This window comes from Trachypithecus francoisi, unplaced genomic scaffold (assembly GCF_009764315.1).
Source record: "Trachypithecus francoisi isolate TF-2019V2 unplaced genomic scaffold, Tfra_2.0 Lachesis_group4, whole genome shotgun sequence".
Lineage (NCBI taxonomy): Eukaryota > Metazoa > Chordata > Mammalia > Primates > Cercopithecidae > Trachypithecus > Trachypithecus francoisi.
Genome location: NW_022681469.1, coordinates 130,031,673 through 130,052,846, shown reverse-complemented (window position 1 = coordinate 130,052,846; position 21,174 = coordinate 130,031,673). Strand labels below are relative to the sequence as shown.

At 38.5% G+C, this 21,174-nt stretch overlaps 1 protein-coding gene across 7 annotated transcripts in view; it reads left to right on the top strand.

Annotated features, from left to right (window-relative positions):
* HERPUD2 (HERPUD family member 2) overlaps window positions 1–21,174 on the top strand; it is a 53,230-nt gene that overhangs the window by 20,240 nt on the left and 11,816 nt on the right. For 5 of the 7 annotated variants that reach the window (XM_033193552.1, XM_033193555.1, XM_033193550.1 and 2 more), the window contains 3 exons: window positions 1,824–1,901; window positions 4,621–4,734; window positions 7,658–7,812. In XM_033193552.1, coding sequence (XP_033049443.1) covers window positions 1,824–1,901; window positions 4,621–4,734; window positions 7,658–7,812 — 347 coding nt within the window. The remainder of the gene's footprint in view (window positions 1–1,823; window positions 1,902–4,620; window positions 4,735–7,657; window positions 7,813–21,174) is intronic. The other 2 variants (XM_033193553.1, XM_033193554.1) reach the window with 2 other exon arrangements.

Below are 21,174 nucleotides of genomic sequence, written 5' to 3'. Positions count from 1 at the left end.
GATCTACCTGGAGATAGATTCCACAGGTTGAGGGCTCAATCCCACAAGACTGCCCCCCTTCATATGTGATCCCAAGCACAGGTTGTGGCCTGTGTTTTTGACCAGCTGGTTATAAATTGGGGTTCCCGTCACCCCCTCCTGGGGTTCAATTAATTTGTTAGTGCAGCTCACGGAACTCAAGGAAACATGTTAACTTACATTTGCTCACTTATAAAGGATAGTATTACAAAGGATACAAATGGAAGAGAGATGCATAGGACTGGGAGAAAGGGCTCAGAGCTTCCATGCCCTTTCTGGGCCCATCCACTCTCGAGGAACTTCGACTCTTTCTCCTATGCTGGAGCTCTCAGAACTCCGTCCTTTTGGGTTTTTATGGAAGCTTCATTAGATAGGCATGATTGATTAAATCATTGGCCGTTGGTTTATCAACTCGACCTTAAGCCACTCTCCCTTTCTGGAGGTTGGGGGTGGGGGTGGGACTGAAAGTTGCAAACTTCTAATCACTTGGTTGGTTCCCCTGGCAACCAGCCTCCATCCTGGGGCAGTGTAGGGTCCCCCAGCCACCAGTTGTCTTATTAGCACACTAAAGATACTCATCGTTCTGAAGATTCCAAGGATTTTAGGAGCTCTTTGGCAGAAAACAACATGAAAACCAAATATATTTTACAATACCACAGTGCTCCTCTCTCTCTTTCTGTCTCTCTCTATATAAACAGAAACCTTTATATATAAATATAAAGGTTGTAAGACTTATGATTTTAAAACCTGTGCATTGTATTTGATTGTTTATATATAGGAGTTTGTACATGTGCATTTGAGGAATGGTACACTCCAAAATGCTTCCAGGAGAAACTGGAATATGTGTAATGGTTAAGTATCTTGGAAGGATAGCTATACCTTTGGTGTGTAAGGATGCCTGAACCACAGATCTTAGTATGATAATTTCTATTATGGCTAGTTTTAGTATAAGAATACCCTTTTGTAGTAGCTATGTTGAATACATAGTCTTAAAAATTGTTATGGTTGTGGCTTGGATTTGGCATATTTAAGAATTACTGATATGGCTAGTATTTGTTTTGATAAAATGCAAAGAACATTCACCTGTTTTGCAGTTATTAAATAGGCCTTATATGGAGTATATACAGATGCTTTAATTTTACATAAGTTCATATTTTGGTTGCATATAGAGATGGCAACTGACTCTCCATGCACTTGTGTTGATTTTTCTTTAGTCTTGTGTTTTTGAAAAGCTTAACAAAGGTATTTGTGAGAGTGGTAGGAATAATAATTAGTAAGTAAATTTGTAACTAAATCTAAATGGCTCTTGAATTAAAACCAGTAAATTGTTCTGCACAATGTTAGGAAGAAAATAAGTCATATATTATCTTAGATGAAAAATTGACAAAATAAGGCAAAATGATTCTGGTGACCTTGAAATTTTATCCTACTGTTGACTATTAATATAAGGCCAACCACTTTCTCATTTATATAGTCTTGAAGATTTTTTAATGATAGTCATATATGCATTGCATTATGGTTGAAAAGACAGACTTCCAATTTACCTACCTCCCCCCACCCCGCCAGGATAATATTAATTATCTGTACTTTATTATAGCTGCAATAGATAAATTACCATTTGCTGAACTCTTAAATGTTTTTTCTTAAGTAGAATTTGGAAAAACAAAAGTTCTTTAATTGTGTCAGTTTTCTGCTTACTTGTGCCTAAAGGGAGTTTTATTTTACCCATAATTAGGCATGTTATTCCCAACCTTCAATTTGCGTAATTAGAAAAGTTGAATTCTTTTCTTTGTCCCATTTCTTAGTTGACGAAGGATCAGAGATTGGTGTATTCGGGCAGACTGCTTCCCGATCATCTGCAGCTGAAAGACATTCTCAGAAAAGTAAGCTTTTCTATCACTATTTGATACCAGATACATTCAGAATGTGAGAGGAGCTATGTTCTGAAATTGTATTCAACCAGTTCAGTTTTTAGATACTTAAAATCAATCCCTTTGGGTAGCATAACAAGTAAAGATAAATTAGAAAGTAACATGATAGTTTCTTGCTAGTTTAGGTAACGGTTCTGTATATTCATCTGATAGTTAAATCTAAAGTAGGATTATGTATTCGTGGTCAGGTATTTGTCATTTTTTGTAAGAAAATGCTATTGACGTCAGTAGTGCAGAAGTAGAATGTTCAGTAGTGGTGACGGATTTTCATTGATAACAGTCTTTCCTCTAAATCTCCTTTTTGCCAGCTGCATCATATTTTTATACAAATTGTGTGAGTTGGGAGTTTAATTTCGGGAGGAAATTAACTGGTCCATCAGTTAGCAAACTTTGTGGGTGCTCAGAGCTAAAATATATTTCAATACATTTTTATATTTCAATATTTTCAATAAAATCAGCTTGAAGGCTACTTATTTTAGTGGTAGCTTTTAGCTCATGTTCGTTTGTGGAATTTATACTTATAGAGCTTTTCAGCATTTGAAATGTTGCTTTTTGTTGGTGAGTATAGCAGAATTGAATTTCTTCTATGTTTTGCCTTAGCTCTTTGACTTAAACTGTTGTTGTGAATATTCCTTATCTAATTTAGAAGATCTGTATCTTCTCCTGTATGTTTATGATCACCTGTGGGAAACTTTAAAAAAAAATTAGTATATTCCTTCTGCTTAGACAGTTGACATTTTAGCTTTGCCAGTGTGACTTCTTGCTGTTACTGGAATTATGTAGTTTCAAATTGCTAACATGGTGCAATACCCACTCCCTCAAAAATAGCGGATTTTGCAGCAGGTTTTTTTGTCTTTTTTCTTTCTTTCCTCTTTTTTTTTTAAAGACATACATTATTACCCAAAGCCTGTAGTTTATGTTTAGGGTGCACTCTTGTGTTGCACATTCTGTGAGTTTTGGCAAATATATAATGACATGTCTCCACCAGTATAGTATCATTTAGAATAGCCCTGGAAACCTCTGTGTTCTGGCTGGTCTTTTTTTTTTTTTTTTTTTTTTTCTTGTTTTTATGCTGGTGCTCAGAAATAAAATATATTTCAATATAGTCCTTTCTGCCATCTGCTCTTTGAAATACAAATACATTAATTGTTTTACCCCAAGGATAGCTTAAATCTGCACATGAAGACTTTTAAAAAGATTTTTGCCGCCAGAAATGGTTTCAGGCCAGACAACTTAAAATAAAAACTGCCTCAGTCAAAGAACTCTTGTGCCCCTGTATAAAACATGTTGAGTAATATGTTTATATTTTAAATAGTTCTTTCAACTGTTTTTGTTAAAGTCAATGTACCCCTTTACTTTTTTCAGTTTAAATGCTGCCATTAGTTTTACCTATTTAGTCACAAAATGTTTTATGGAAACATTCCCAAGATAAATAAATTCTGTGAATTAATTGTGATTAATAATGACCTTTTGGAACTACGTTTCTAAGGATCAACATCTTATACTTGTATGCTTGTTAATATTCTGTATTAAGAAGCTAAGAGGGGCATTGAAAATTAGGAGTGTCTTCAACCTCCTTTGCCAGACATACCTTCTGTCGTGCTGTCTCTGAAGCCTTTCTTTAGCATTCTAACCCTAAACTTCTTCCTCCAAACTCCTAAAGTAATTAAGGTTGGACTTCTCAGTTTCACGCAAAAAAGACTGTTCTCTGTTTCTGTAATTGTGCTGTAGTGCACAAGTCTACTCTCTTAACAATATCATGAGCCTCTTGAAGGAAGGGCCTGTTGTACCCTTTCTTGGATTTGCCTCCAAATTTAAGCACAATTATAGGTTCATGGTAGGCAAGTGATACATTCTTAGTTTCTAGTAACTTTTTTTCCCTTTCTCATCGTTTGGGCATCTTTCTTTCTGCTCCTTTTTCTTTGTCATTCTGTTCTTTTCTTTTTCTAAAACTTGCTGACTCATCCCTCATTGTTCTTTGTCCTCCTTTATTCCTCCTTTCCTTTCTCCGTCTTATTTGCTAGCTTTATGTCTCAGTATAAATACATATGCTCTGATCTCACTAAGCTAAAATGCCAGCCCTAATCGTTATTTGTTACGTTTTTCTTCGGTCATATTTGTAAGTTTATGGAAAAACATGGGATATTTACAGAATATAGTTTAAATGTATGTTTTATATCTGCTTATAGGTGTTATAGATGAAAATAGTTTTTGACTCCAAAAAGAGTAAAAAAATCACCTTGCTAAAATTAAGGCAAACATGATTATGATGAAGTTATTTGAGTTTCTTTTATGGTTGCTAAGCCTCAAGTGATGGAAATATGTAAACTGTAAAAAGTTTAAGATGCTAGATGTTTTCATGCTGAAATGATAGATTGTGCTGATACAACTTTCACAACATTGTTTGCTTTAAGACTGCTTTGTATGCAAAATAATTTTTTAATACAGCAATTAGAGTATTTAGATCATTTTCCAAGTATGGAGAAGATTTGAATTCAAAAGGATCCCAAATAAAATGACAAATTTACCTTCAAATGATAACAATTTATCAGTAATAGAACGGCGAGGCTGTAAAGGGACCTAAGTTTTAAGTATTTCAGTTTAGCTACTGACTTTTTGAACTGTACATTTTGTAGTACTACCCTTTAAATGTAATCTTCTTTAATTTTAGCAAGATGAGTATCATATGGTTCATCTAGTATGTACTTCTCGGACTCCTCCCAGTTCTCCAAAATCCAGCACCAATAGAGAAAGTCGTGAAGCATTGGCATCCAGCAGCAATTCTGTGAGTTGTTTTGGGAGGAGTAAACGTTGAACTTTTCTTCTTCTTCATCTTCTTCTTATTTTTTGCCTCTAAAAACTAAATGAAAAACAGAACAATTGGAGCTTGTGGATTTTGAGATTGTGTTTTGAACTAAAGTTAGACATTTTGTAAAGTTTACCATTTTGAAAGGTCTAATACGCAGTCTTATCCCTTGACGTCTGTTCACCATGAGTTATAATTTGCTGTATGGCAGGTCAGTAATAGATTTCATCTTCAAAGGTTTGATTACTGGAATACTTAGAAAACGGAATTATGTTATGGTTATATAATATAAATTCTTAGGCCAATGATATTTCAGAAATATGCCAGGTATTTAAAATAGTATATTTGATTCAAGGTAGATTAAATTGTTTAAAATTTAAGTACCCTAAGTCTTCTTGAAGTAGATGACTTGGTCAAGGATTTTGTTTTTTAAAAATGACTGGATTTGGGTGTACCTTCCACCTGCTTGGGGAGGTAATACTTAATGTGCTAATTTCTTTCAGACTTGGGTATTCATTCCTCCATCCTTATTTTTCCATCTGCCTAAAATTGTTTTGGAAATGTTTTGTAATAGTTGACTTTCTCAATTTAGACATTTTCTATAAATTTCAAAGACATTGTCCTCAGTCCTCTTATGTTATTTTTGATTTCCCATAAAGGCTTTCTATGACACCTTTGCAGGTAAGAGGATTGGGTGAGTGGAAGCTTGCTTTCAACTTCTTGAGCAGGCAGGGAACTTGTATACTACTAAGTATGCTTTCCTTGTCAAGAATCCAGCCAAAGCTTGAAAGAGAGCACAAATGACAGGGGTGGGAACTAGTTGAAAGGTCTCTCAATAGATACTAGTTAACTGCTGCTTTAAGAAACTAGCTTCTCCAGTTGCTGTATTTAATTAGTATTCTCTTTAATGGTAAGTATTTCCTAGTACCAGCCATGGGAATTTAGCACATTAAACTAAATAAAATATGCCTTGTCAAAACACCCAAGGGTCTTTATATGTTTCCTGTCTTGGCATGGAAAGGCACAGACATTGGCATTGGCACAGAGTTTTTTTTGTAGTTGTCGGACACAGTTGCATTGCTCCAATTTTTGTTCGGAAACAACCCTCTGACTTTGACTTATCCAGTGGGTTGCTCAGCCATGATTTTGTATCTTTAGTGAGTATATTTGTTTTTTTCAGAGTGTTATGAAAGCCTGAAAAGTATCAAAGGAATGTTAAGTTGAATTCACCTTAATTTTTCATGGTTCAGAAATTTCAAGGGATTTGAAAATGTTTTAAAGATCTAATCATAAAATAATTACCTAATAAGGTCAGAAATCATTAGTTCTAGAGAAATTAGGTTGTGCTGCCAAATGACTAGGCTTTTCTTCTAATAATTGTATTAATGAGCACCATATTATGATGGCCCATTTAATGAGAAATCTTGCCAAAAAAGCAGCCTTTCCCAGTTTATGTTTCTAAGAATCCAGACTCTTTAGTAAGATATTTGATATCTATTGTGTGTGAAGTAACATTTTAAAGTAAGTTTTTGTTAGTCTTGCAAAAGACTGGTGTGGGCTGTTTTGCAAAAGACTGTTTTGGACCTTTCACATGGCAGGACTTAGCATGGGAGTCATGCAGAAAGACATCCTGTCAATAGGAAGGCAGTACGGGTAAAAGACAATTTAACAAACTTGTTAAAGGAAGGATGTTAAAATAATACTGTACCTAGCTTTTTAAAGTGGAAGAACTGTAATTTATGTAAAATGTAACTGTGTTTTAAATGTACATGAAACACTTGACAAACTATTTTTAAACAAATTGGGATGGTCTTCAGGGACTTATATTGTTTACGGTTACTGAATCCATGAGCACGAGATTAAACAAATTTGAGCATGAGAATAAAAAAACCCGATTAACATTTTGATCTTCATAGTTCATTTTGTAAAAAAGTAATATTTGTTGGTGATTTCTATAAACTAATAGAATTTTAGAACTGAAAGGAATCTTGAAAATTTAGTCCAATCTCATTTTCTGTAGGAAAGTGGAGACTCTGAGAGGTTAAGTGAACCTTTAAGGTTATACTTCTTGTTAATGTCAGAGATAACACTAGATTTTAGATCTTTTGATTTCTAGCCTGTTTTTCATTACTTTAAACCAATGTGTTACCAGTAGGATGTTGTACAGTCCTTGACACATAGTAACTGTTTAAATGACTCAGTAATTAGTACCATTTATTGAACACTTTATATGTGTTAGGCGTCATGAAAGGAGCTTTGTAGGCCGGGCGCGGTGGCTCAAGCCTGTAATCCCATCACTTTGGGAGGCCGAGACGGGCGGATCACGAGGTCAAGAGATCGAGACCATCCTGGCTAACACGGTGAAACCCCGTCTCTACTAAAAAATACAAAAAACTAGCCGGGCGAGGTGGCGGGCGCCTGTAGTCCCAGCTACTCGGGAGGCTGAGGCAGGAGAATGGCGTAAACCTGGGAGGCGGAGCTTGCAGTGAGCTGAGATCTGGCCACTGCAGTCCAGCCTGGGCGACAGAGCGAGACGCCGTCTCAAAAAAAAAAAAAAAAAAAAGAAAGGAGCTTTGTGTGCATTAATTTAATCATGTGAAAAGAGCTTTTTTGCATTAACTCAATCCTCAAAATTTAATATGCTTATTTTGTGTATTATTCTGCTCCTCAGCCATTTCTAGTTGAAAAAATGGAATATTTTAATTTAATTAAGCAGTTTTGATAAGTTTTGACTTATCAAAATTAAAGTATCATACTGGACACAAGATTTAAAACAGCAAATTTATGAAATTTAGTTGTTTTGCAGAGGTATTTCATAAATACATTTTTAGTAATGTGCCTGCAATTTTATGATTGTAAAGAACTAAATCTCCTTTTAAAAATTATACATTTTTGTTTGTAGAGTTCAGATCATTCAGGATCAACAACTCCATCATCTAGTCAAGAAATGTTGTCTTTAGCTGCGGGTTCTTCCTCGGAAGGATTGAGGCAGCGTACCCTTCCACAAGCACAAACTGACCAAACACAGAGTCACCAGTTTCCATATGTGATGCAAGGGTAAGTGAAATTGTGGTAGCTATGGAATGTGATTGGGGCCCCCTAAAAATGAGTTCCTTTTGATTTTCACCATAGCCTCTTTGCAGCAATTAAAGTACACTTTAAATTTATTCATATACTTGATTTTGTATTTTGAGAACTAGAGGGTTAAGAAAAGCACTGCTGTTGAAACCTGGCTGCACATCAGAATCATGTAGGACAGCGCTTTCGGTCTTGAATGTTTGTCCTAATCACTGGGAGACCTCGCTGAGCTGCAGGTTTGTATTCAATAGGTATGATGCAGCCTGAGAATCTGCATTTCTGACAAGCTCCCAGATGATGCTGATGCTTCTGATGTTTGGACCACACTTTGAATAGCAAGGATCTACGTAACTAATTTTTTTTTTACTCAGTCTCATTAGAGATCTACTCAATTTAGTCTTCAGGGGAGTGTGGTTGAGTGAAGGTATATTTGGAAGAGGACAGATCCCAGCAATCTGTTTTTAAAAGTTTTTAAAAGTTCCACAAGTGTATCTGATCAACTTGGTAACAACTGTGTTAGAGTAAAACCATGATGTATTACAGGGATATGCTAACCGCTGCATGTTGTCCAGGATCTTTGTTGTATTGATAGTTTTATAAAGCAGTTTTCTTAAGAAGCTTGCCACAGTCACCCTATATTTAACAATGACAGCAGGCCCTTTGGGTTAGACACTTCTAGAGGAAATGCAGCCACAGGTAAAGCAGATCAGAGAGTAGGATCTTGGAGAACAGTGGCACAATCTCAGCTCACTGCAACCTCTGTCTCTCTGGTTCAAGCAATTCTCTTGCCTCAGCCTCTCAAGTAAGTGGGATTACAGGTGTCTGTCATCATGCCGGGCTAATTTTTTGTATTTTTAGTAGAGACGGAGTTTCACCATTATGACCAGGCTGGTCTTGATCTCCTGACTTCAGGTGATCTGCCTGCCTTGGCCTCCCAAAGTGCTGGGATTTACGGGCATAAGCTACCACACCCAGCTCGATTTCTTTCTTAACTAGTTTGTTTTTGGTGTGTAGAAATGTTACTGATTTTTGTATTTTGATTTTGTGTCCTGTGACTTTCCAAATCTAAGAGTTTATTGGTGGAGTCTTTATCTACAAAGAGGGATGGTTTGACTTCCTCTTTTCCAATTGGGCTGCGTTTTCTTACTTTCTCTGGCCTGATGACTCTGGCTAGGACTCCCAGTACTGTGTTGAAAAAGACTGGTGAAAGTGGGGATCTTTGTCTTTTTCCAGCTCTTAGAGGAAAGGCTTTCAGATTTACTTATTCAGTATGATGTTAGCTGTGGGTTTGTTATATACGGTCTTTTTTATGTTGAGGTATGTTCTGTCTATGCCTAGTTTGTTGAGAGCTTTTATTATGAAGGGATGTTGAGATGATCATATGGTTTTAGTCCTTCATTCTGTTAATGTGATGTATCATGTTTATTGATTTGCATATGTTGAATCATTCTTGCATCCCTGGGGTAAATCCCATTTGATGATGATGTATTCTCTTTTTGATATGCTGTTGGATTTGGTTTGCTGTATTTTGTTGAGAATTTTTGTGTCTGTGTTCATGGCTGACCCGTAGTTTTTTGTTGTTTTTGTTGTGTCCTTCTCTGGTTTTGGCATCAGGGTAATGCCTTGTAGAATTCCTTCCTCTTCAGTGTTTTGGAATGGTTTGAGGAGAATTGGTGTTCTTCTTTATAAGATTGGTCAAGGCTGGGCACAGTGGCTTATGCCTGTAATCTCAGCACATTGGGAGGCTGAGGTGGGTGGATCACTTGAGGCCAGAAGTTTTGAGACCACCCTTGCCAACATTGTGAAACCGTGTCTCTACTAATGCAAAAATTAGCTGGGCGTCATGGTGCATGCCTATAATCCCAGCTACTCGGGAGGCTGAGGCAGGAGAATCACTTGAACCCAGGAGGTGGAGATTGCAGTGAGCTGAGATTGTGTCACTGCACTTCAGCCTGGGCAACAGAATGAGACTCTGTCTCAAATAAATAAATAAGTAAATAAATACATAATAACCACAAAAATTAGCTGGGCGTGGTGGTGTATGCCTGTAATCCCAGCTGTTCAGGTAGCTGAAGCATGAGAATCACTTGGACCCAGGAGGTGGAGGTTGCAGTCAGCCAAGATTGCGCCACTGCACTCCAGCCTGGGCAACAGACCATGACTCTGTCTTAAAACAAAAAACAAACAAACAAAAAAACAGTTTTGCTCAAATTTGGCAGTGAAGCCATCCAATCCTGGGCTTTTCTTTGTTGGGAGATTTTATTATTACTGATTCAATCTCATTACTCATTATTGGTCTGTTCAGGTTTTTGTGTTTCTTCCTGATTCAATCTTGGCAGGCTGTGTGTGTCTAAGAATTTATCCATTTTCTCTAGATTTTCTGGTGTATTAGTGTGCAGTTGTACATAATAGCTTGAATTTCTCTTTTGTATTTCTGTGGTATCAGTTGTAATGTTTCGTTTTTCGTATCTGATTTTATTTATATGGGTCTTTTTGTTTTCTTGGTTACCTAGATAGTGGTTTATTGATTTTATCTTTTAAAAAAACCAAGTTTTTATTTTGTTGATCTTTTGTATTTTTTTTCAGTCTATCCTGATTTTTATTATTTCTTTCCCTCTACTAATTTTGGGTTAGGTTGTTCTTGCTTTTCTAGTTCTTTGAGGTGTATTGTTGGATTGTTTATTTGAAATCTTTCTACTTTTTTGGTGTGAGCATTTATTACTATAAACATCTCTCTTAGCACCAATTTTGTCGTATTCCATAGGTTTTGGTATATTGTTTTTTGACTTTCATTTGTGATGGTCTCACTTTGTTGACCAGGCTGGAGTGTGGTGGTGTGATCCTAGCTCACTGCAGAACTCCTGGGCTGAAACAGTCCTTCTGCCTCAGCTTCCTGAGTAGCTGGAATTACAGGCACATGCCACTACACACCACACACATTTTTTATCTCCTCCTTAATTTCTTCCTTGGCCCAATGGTCATTTAGGAGCATGTTGTTTAATTTCAATGTATTTTGTACAGTTTCCAAAGTTTCTCTTGTTACTGATTTCTACTGTTATTCCATTGTGGTCATAAAAGATACTTGATATGATTTTGGTTTTAAAAAATTTGTTGAGACTTGTTTTGTGGCCTAACATACGGTCTGTTCTGGAGAATGGTCCATGGGCTGATGAGAAGAGTCTATTCTGTACCTGTTGGATGAAATGTTCTGTAAATGTCTGTTATACCCATTTGGTCTAAAGTGCGGTTTGAATCCAGTGTTTCTTTGTTAATTTTCTGTCTAGATGATCTGTGTAATGCTGAGAGTCAGGTGTTGATGTCCCTAGCACTTATTGTATTGGATTCTGTCCCTCCCTTTAGGTCTGATCATGTTTTCTTGATAAAGCTGAGTGGTCTGTTGTTGGGTTCATGTATATTTAGAATTGTTACATCTTTTTGTTGAATTGATCCCTTTATCATTATATAATGACCTTCTTTGTTGTTACTGTTTTTAAATTAAAGTCTGTTTTATCTGTTATAAGGATAGATGTTCTTATTTGCTTTTGATTTTTGTTCACTTAGCATATCTTTTTCCATCCCTTACTTTCAGTCTGTGTCTTTACAGATGAGATGAATTTCTTGTAGGAAGCGTATGGTTGGATCATTTTTAAAAATTCTTCAGCCCCTCTGTATCTTTTAAGTGGAAAGTTTAATTCATTTATATTCAAGATTATTATTGATATGACAGGGCTTATTCCTGTCATTTTAGTAATTGATTTCTGGTTTTTGTGTAGCATTTATTCCTTTCTTTCTCTCATATTGTTTTTCATTGTAGTTGGTGGTTTTCTGTAGTGATGACATTTAAATTATTTCTCTTTTTTATTTGTGTGTTTGCTTTACCAGTGGGTTTTATATTTTGATGTGTTTCCTTCCCGGTATAGGGCTCCCTTGATTATTTCTTGGAGGGCCGGCCTAGTGGTGATGGGTTCCTTCAGCTTTTGCTTATCTGGGAAAGACTTTATTTCTCCTTCATTTATGAAGGATAACTTTGCTGGGAATAGTATCCTTGGCAGAGAGGTTCCTTCCTTTCCTTTCTTCTCTCCCTTCTCTGCCTTCCTTTCCCCTCCGTCCTTCTCTTCCCTCCCTTCATCCCTCTCTCTCCTTCCTTTTCTTTCTTTCCTTCCTGCATTTCTTTCCTTTTTTCCTTTCTTTTTCTCTCTTTCTTTCTTCACTTCAAATGTATCTGCTTATTCTCTCCTGGCCTGTAAGGTTTCTGCTGAGAAATCTGCTGGTAGTCTGCTGGGGGTTCTAAGCATTAAGTGACTGGATGCTTTTCTCTTGCTATTTTTAGAATTCTCTCTTTGACTTTGACAGTTTTACTATAACGTGCTGTGGAGAAGACCTTTTTGAATTGTATCTATTTGAGGATTGTTGGGTGAGGTGTCAGAGCCCTGGCACCAGGAAGTGGTCAACTCACAGGTTGGTTAAAAGAATTTACTGACAACAGTACAGGTTTGAAAAAGGAAACTTTATTAGAAAGGAAGGATGCTGCAAAATAGTGCAGCAGGGTGCCTCAGTGAGAGGACTGAGCGCACCGTGGTGGATTTTCCTTAGGAGCATTTATAGACTTTAAGACAGTAGCTTAGGGTTGTAAAATTAGTTTCAGCATGGCATTCCAGAGATGTATAGAAATTTTAGTTACTTATAAAAATGGAAAGAAGCCTGGAATCAGATGCTGACTTTAGATACTAGGGAGGTTTGATTACCTCTAAATTCCTCAGATAAGGAGTCTTGCCTCTGGATGGCCTGTTTGATGGTCACCAGGTAGTCTTTGCTCCCTTCTAAATTGCTCAGATAAGAAGTTTTTATCTCCGGGCCTGTTCAGTGGTCACCAGGTGGTTTTCACTCTCCTCAGGTACTTTTTAATGATATCAGTGTCCTTGGTAAATTTCTCGTTTATATCCTGAATTGTTTTTCAGATTTTTAAATATTGTTTATCTGAATTCTCTTGTATCGTGCTTCTTTAATATCATTATTTTGAATTCATTTTCTGGATTTCACAATTTTATTTTCACTGGAATCAATTGCTGGAGAATTACGTTCTTTTGGAAGTGTCATATCTCGTTGCTTTTTCATGTTTCTTCTATCCTTATGTTGATATCTGTGCATGTGGTATAACAGTCCCTTCTTCAGTTTTTTGAATTTGCTTTTGTAGGGGGGCACGCTTTCCTAACGATGTGTCTATGCTGTTGTTTGGTAGGCCACTTTGGCTTTGATTCTGTATGTATACCAGAGTATAGTCTCTGTATGAATTTTGTCAGGAACAGTGTCAAGTAGTGTCTGATTTCCTGAGTGTCTTAGGGTGCAGTTTTTAGTGGAGGCTGTGGTGAAGTTTTGCTGGGGACAGGGGTGTCAGGTGGGCCAATCTTTAGGTCCCAGTGATGGCAGTGGTGGGCTGAGTATGCCTGTCCTTAGGCCCCAGTGTGACATACGCTGGCACCAGTGTGAGATTGTCCAGGTGGGCCAATTCTTGGGGGGCCTCCAGCCAGTTTGTTTGGATGCCATCAGTGATGGTGGTGAGCTGGGCAGTTTGGCATGTCGTCAGGCCCCTAGGCAGTGGATATGCCATGGATTATGGCAGTAGTAGTGGTGGGACAAACCTCTGGCTCCCAAGCGGTCTATGGTGGTGTTGGTGATGTTTGCAATGGGTTGGATGGGCCAGTTCCCAAGCCCACAGGTAGTGCATGCACATGGGTGTCTGCTGTGGTAATAGTGGCAGATTGGGTCTTCAGGCCTCTGGGAGGAGTACTCAGGTGCCAACAGTTGCGGGTGGGGTAATCCACAGGCCCCTGGATGGCATGCTCAGCCACTGGAGGTGGGTGGAACTGGGCCAAGCTGGCTTGACCTCAGGCCCCCTGTTGGGTTGTGCAGCTGCTGGTTCTGGTAGGCGAGGATGACATGATCCCCAGACTTCCAGCACAGTGCTCGGGAGATGTACTATAGCCTGTTACTGGGAGGGCTGGGTTGCTTTCAGTGACAACAGTCATAAATTGGTGGGGGGTACACTTTGGTCTCAGATGGCAGCTGCAAGCTTGTAGACTGTCCTCAGGGTACGTGTAAATGCTCAGTAGCACCATTCACGGTTATGGGGTTGCTGACAATGTCTTGCACTTTGGCCCAAGATACATCAGTTAGCAGCACCACCTGGGAATGCACAGGGGATCTCAGTGAGGCTCCAGGGATGTGAGATTTAGGGGTTCTTGGGCCCCAGGGCAGGATGCAGCCCGATGGGGGTTGGACTCTGCAAATGATGCCTTGCTGTAGCTATTTAGGACTTAGGAGGTGTGTGGGACCCATTGTGAACTCCTCTTGAGCAGCGCCTTCGCGTGGTCTCCTGTTAGTCTCGGGGCCCATGTGTGTTAAGGGTCTCTCTTGTGGCTAGGATTACAGGAGTCTGCAGTGGGAATGTAGACTGCTGGGGGTCCCCCCTTAACCTTTCCCTGCCCTGGGGAGCCTTTCCAGCCCCCCAGCCCATCCAGTGCCGCAGGCTGCCTTGCTTCTGTCTCCTTCCTTACCTGAGGTGTTTCCTGTCACTTCTCTATTGAATTCCAGCTTTCTCCCTTAGGTGATCTACTGGAAGTGTAATTGTCTACTCAGTGTTTTTGTTCTTTTTTGTGGAGGAGGTGAGTATCAGATGCCTCTAGTTAGCCATCTTGAAGCCCCTCTTAGAATCCCTATTGTCTGAATTTTTAAAAGTAAAAATTTCTTATAGCCTAACACTCAGAAATAACCATATAGACCCAAAATAAAATTCTCAAGTCCCCCAGCCATCTGAGTGGACCACTCCTCTTAGCCCAGGCACTCCAGAGTGAACCTGAAAAACTGGTTCAGGCCATGATGGGAAGGGAGGGTTGGACATCCCTCATTAGGCCCTCTTCCCTTTTGGAATTCAGGAAAAGCTGACCAGCATTTAACATCAACACAGACCTTAAGTCTAATAAGAAACATTTACAATCTATTCTCTCTGAAGACTGCTACCTGGAGCTTCATCTATATGATAAAACTTTGGTCTCTACAACCCCTTATCATAACTCAGACATTCCTTTCTATTGATAATAATTCTTTCACCCAATTGCCAATAATATTTTTTAAAAATCTACCTATAACCTGGAAGCCCCAGCTTTGAGTTATCCTGCCTTTCTGGACCAAACCAATGTATATTTCACATGTATTTGATGTGTCATGTTACCCTAAAATGTATAAAACTAGGGTATCCCCTGACCACCTTGGGCACGTGTTCTCAGGCTCTCCTGAGGGCTATGTCACAGACCATCAGTCTCTCGTATTTGGCTCAGAGTAAATCTCTTCAAATATTTCACACCATTTGACACTTTTTGTTGACAATCATTACTAACATTTTAGTAACTATCCTTCTAAACACTTTTCTATGTATACTTTTAAAATAGAAACATCATACTGTTTATTTTGTTTTGTAAACTTAAAAAAAACAGTAATATAACTTGGACATATTTCCAGGTCAAATATAAATCCACAACTTTTTTTTTTTTTTTTTTTTTTTCTGGGATGGAGTCTTGCTCTGTCACCTAGGCTGGAGTGCAGTGACAAGATCTCAGCTCACTGCAAGCTCCGCCTACCGGGTTCATGCCATTCTCCTGCCTCAGCCTCCTGAGTGGCTGGGACTACAGGCACCCGCCACCACGCCCGATTAATTTTTTGTGTTTTTAGTAGAGATGGGGTTTCACCGTGTTAGCCAGGATGGTCTTGATCTCCTGACCTCGTGATCCACCTATCTCGGCCTCCCAAAGTGATGGGATTACAGGCATGAGCCACTGCACCTGGCTGTAAATCTACAACATTTAAAGTCTGTGTGATTTTTCTTTATGTAGATTTACTAATTTGTTCACACATATATTGATGGAGAATGTATTAGTTAGTTTTGCTGCATGATAACCTCTGAATCTCAGTGGCTTACAATACATTTTATTTTTCTTGCTCACAGATCTTTTAGTCACTGGGACAGCTCTTCCTTGGGTTGTAGATTGAGTTCAGATCTGTTTCAAGTTTCTCATTCTCTGTAGATCAGTCATTTCCTAGCACACATTCATCTCATGGCAAATGACAGGTAAACAAGAAGGCAAGCTAATGTCTGAGCACATTTGAAGTCTTCTGCCTGTCACATTTACTAATACTACATTGGCCAAAGCAATCACATGACCACTCTCAACAGCTCAGCTGTGTTGAGAAGGGGAAGTATTGCAAAATGGCATCTGGTGCTGTGCTGGTAAATGCTTACCAGCTGGCTTTTGGGGGGTGAGGGAAATAAAGCACTAGATTTGTAGCATTTGCTGATTTCTGTGGTGTAAATACTCCCATCATGGCTAAGCAGTGTGCTGTTATGAGCTAGATGAGCCAGCGTAAACCAGTTTTGCCACTGTGTGGCAGATAGTATGCATATATAATCCTGTTATAGAAGACTGAAGAATTGGGGCAATCTTTTACCATAAACATTTGGGTCAGTCTTTTTTCCCACGAAATATTACCATAATCAACATTCTTAAATGTGTGTGCTTACATATTAGCAGTTATTATTTTAGGATAAATTGTGAGAAGGGGAATTCCTGAGTGTTCTGCTACTGTGAACTTAGGCAAGCTGCATAACCTTTAAGTCTTCTTAAGTGTTCAAAGTGTTCTTAAGACTTTTTGAGGCCCTTAAAGACTTTTGCAAAATTGCAGTAAAGTTGTACTAGTTTACTTTCTCAGTAATGTTAAAGATCCTGAGTATCTTTACTTGTACAGATATGTACTTGCTAAAGTGGTAAGTTGGAATGTCCATGTTTTAATTTGAGATATGACAAAGAGGCATTCTTTATGTTTTATTTGTGAGTTGCTTATTTGTTGGTGTGGTGGTATCTTTAAAAATTCATTTACCACGCTTTATCCAAAAGGATATTAATAACTAATACTTACTGAGTATTAGCAGAAGTTAGGCATTATATTAAGCACCTATATGTGCCTTATTTCACCACATTTTATACAAACTCTGGTCTCAGCACTGTTATCTGCGCTTATAGAGGAGGAAAATGAGACTTAAAGGTTACGCAGCTTGCCTAAGTTCACAGTAGCAGAACTAGAATTCAAATCCATTTTTAACTTGGAGGCCTATATTCTTAACAGCATTGCCGAAGTGACTATTTTGTCTATCATTTGTTTCACTATTTTTTCCTAGGTTATCATTTGTATTTTAACTTTATTCGTAATGGTGGTGTCCTACCTCCAACCACAATTCGAAACTTTTTTCTTGTCAGATCTACCAGTCAGATTTTAAGTGTTAGTGACTGTGTGAGCAAATCTATTTGCATGAAGACCCTGTGACTTCATTCAGTAAATATTTACTTTAGAATCTGCTTTGTGCTAGGCACTCAGGAGAGGAAAATGAATTCTGTACTTTCTCAACGGAAGTAGGTCAGATAGGCAAATGAATTACCATCTGCTGATGGGCTGTCATGGCCTTGAAAAAAATGCTGGGGGAGCCTGGAGGAGGGAGGGACTATCTCTGCTTGGAGGAGTTGGAAGGGCTTCAGAGGTGATAACGTTTGCGCTGTCTTTAAGGGTGTTAATAGGGAGAACAAAGCAAGTGCAGAGTCTTGAAAAGGAGGCTTCTGGGAACACAGTGGGATTCCATGAGGTTGCTGCTTGATCGCTTGTATGGAGTGGTGGGGGAAGCAAGGATAATTTAACAAGTTTCCTGTGAAAGTTTGTTCCTGAAGTTTCCAGTTCCTTTAATCTCCTCTCCTCTGTAATTTTTTTTTTTGAGACGGAGTCTTGCTCTGCCACCCAGGCTGGAGTGCAGTGGCCGGATCTCAGCTCACTGCAAGCTCCGCCTCCCGGGTTTACGCCATTCTCCTGCCTCAGCCTCCCGAGTAGCTGAGACTACAGGCGCCCGCCTCGTCGCCCGGCTAGTTTTTTGTATTTTTTTTTTTTTAAGTAGAGACAGGGTTTCACCGTGTTAGCCAGGATGGTCTCGATCTCCTGACCTCGTGATCCGCCCGTCTCGGCCTCCCAAAGTGCTGGGATTACAGGCTTGAGCCACCGCGCCCGGCCCCTCCTCTGTAATTTTAACTTTTTAAAACCTACAATGAATGTCTTTTGGTATAGCTTTCAAGTATATAATTGTGAATGACAGTGTTTCTACTTCTTGTTTATTCTTTATAATTTCTATAGTACTCCACCAGTTTTATGGGTTTCAGTGAATTTGCCTTGCTCCTTTTCTTCTGTGTTTAGTTATTATCCTACAGTGCTAATTAGTATAGCCTATCTGAAAAGAAAAAATAAAAGCTGTGAGAACTTCTGCCACCAGCTGTGATTTCCTCCAGCTTGTTTATTTCAGCTATTTCCTCACCGTGACTTTCCTAGGGGCAGAGGGAGAAACCAGGTTATCATCTTACTTTTCCTTGCATAAAGAATATGACATTTTCTATGGGGACAGGTATATTACACATTCCAAATAGTTACATTTTCTCCATGTTTCTGCTGTTTTATTTTGCTTTTTGCCAGAAAAAGAAGACAATTAATTTAACATTTTGTGTTTTCTTCCAGTGTCCTTTCTTTGCTTCTTTCTTTTTCTTTTCTTAAATAGATGGGGTCTCACTCTGTCGCCTAGGCTGGAGTACGGTGGTGCCATCATAGCTCACTGCAGCCTTGAGCTTCGGGGCTCAAGTGATCCTCCCGCCTCAGCTTCCTGAGTAGCTGGGACTACAGACATGTGCCACCATGCCCAGCTAATTGCAATTTTTTTTTTAGAGATAGAGTCTTGTTATGTTGCTTAGGCTGGTCTCAAACTCCTGGCTTCAAGCAGTCCTCCCGTCTCAGCCTCCCAAGTAGCTAGGATTATAGGCTTGAACCACTATGCCCAGCTCAGTATCCTTTACTTTGTAAATGTTTTTATTTCATATAGTTGAAATTTTTACTGTGTTGGTAACCTTACATGTTTTCATTTAATGTTGAATAATTAAGTTGAATTTACAAATTACTAGAATAGTTGCTTATAATCAGTATTTTATTTTCAATATTTTCATAATGCTCATATGAAGTTGTTCAATACATATTTATTGTGCTAGATGCTAGAGATATAGTAATAATGTATAAAGCCCATTCCCTGTTCTTAGGAACACAGAGACTGGTCAGAGAGACAGTAGATTATTTTTTAAATGGTAGGTAGTTTATTTTAAAAATTATTTTCTAAGAGGTAATATATGTGATGAGTAGTACCATCTTCAAAACAAAACGAAACAAAAGTATGTAAGAGTTTCATTTCTATGTCTTATACCACTTGCCCTCCTTAGAGGCAACCATTATTAGCTGTTTCCCCTGTGTTATTCTAGAGATAAAATGTGCTTACACAAGTATGTGTGTATGTCCGTGCATGTGTACGTGTGTTTATTTTAACACATAATAGCATACTTTTTTTTTTTTTTTGAGACAGTCTCGCTCTGTTGCCGAGGCTGGAGTGCAGTGGCGCGATCTCAGCTCACTGCAAGCTCCGCCTCCTGGGTTTACGCCATTCTCCTGCCTCAGCCTCCCGAGTAGCTGGGACTACAGGCGCCTGCCACCACGCCCGGCTAGTTTTTTTTTTTTTTGCATTTTTTAGTCGAGACGGGGTTTCACCATGTTAGCCAGGTTGGTCTCGATCTCCTGACCTTGTGATCCGCCCATCTGGGCCTCCCAAAGTGCTGGGATTACAGACTTGAGCCACCGCGCCCGGCCAATAGCATACTTTCTGTATAAGAAGTCCTCGCTTTAACATCGTGATAGGGTCTTGGAAACTGCAACTTTAAGTGAAATAATATTAGCAAAACCAACTTTTTTTCATTAATGTTATAACAAAATGACATTATTCAAAGACCTGTTATACATCGTTTTGTTTAAAGTCACAGTTTCCAAGAACCTACTGACAATGAAAGTGAGGACTTACTGTACACACTAGCCAATATCTTGGTTTTTCACTAAGTGTATTAACAACTGCACCACATTAATACACAAGAGCTGTACCATTCTTTGTTTATATAATATATATTTTTTTAGTTTTTATTTTAATTTTGTTAGAGATGGGGTCTCACTATGTTGCTCAGACTTCCCTGAACTCCTGGGCTCAAGCAGTCCTCCTGCCTCAGCCTCCTGAGTAGCTGTGACCACAGGGTAGCCCAGCTGTCTCATTCTTTATTAATTGCACAGCATTCTATTATACAGATTACTATACCTTAATGAACCAGTCCTTGCTGATGGATATTTAAGTTAAACAGTCAGTATTTTTATATACTGCTTTTTTATTTTTAAAGACTTTATTATACTTTTTAAACATTCACAAAGTACAGAAGATATTGTAATGAACCCCAGTGTACCTAATACCTAACTTCAACAATCAACAAACTACCATTGTTCATCTAGTTCCTCTTCTGTTTCCTTTTTTATCCTTGGGCTAGAGTTTAAAACAAAACCTAGACCTTATAATTATATCTTTAAACAGTGTGTATTTGTAACAGATATGGTAGCTATGGGCTTTAAAAAATCTTAGTCACAATACCATTAGAAAACTCAACAAAATTAAAAAATCTTCAATATCATCTAGTATTCAGTTTGTGTTCAGATTGAATCAGTATTTGAAGAGAGTGACATGGTGCATTTGGTTGATGTTTCCTTTTTTTTTTTTTTTTTTTTTTGTTGAGACAGAGCCCCCCTGCCCCCCAGGTTAGAGTGCAGGCGTGCGATCTTGGCTCACTGGAAACTCTGCCTCCTAGGTTCAAGTGATTCTCCTATCTCAGTCTCCTGAGTAGCTGGGACTACAGGCACACATCTCCACGCTGGCTAATTTTTGTATTTTTAGTAGAGATGGGATTTCACCATGTTGGCCAGGCTGGTCTCAAACTCCTGACCTCAAGCGATCCACCTGCCTCAGGCTCCCAAAGTTCTGGGATTACAGGCATGAGCCACTACGCCTGGCAGGTTAATGTTTCTTAAAGCTTTTCTAATCTAATTCCCTTTTCCTTTCTTTTCTTACTTCATACTCTTTCTGTAGTTGTTCTGTGTTATTTCCCACAGTGGTCTAAATATAGCTGACTAAGTTCTCATGGTGTCATTTAGCATTTTTCTTTATCCTATATTGCCTGTAAACTGGTAGTTAGATCTAGGGCCTGATTAAATTCAATTAAGGTTCATCTTTTTTGTTTTTTGTTTTTTGTTTTTAAAGGAATTCTCCCATGGGTGGGTGGTGCTATGTATGTTTTAGAAAAAAGGGAAAAAAAAATCTTGAGTTCATACCGATGTTTCAAATTTAGGTTAAAAGGT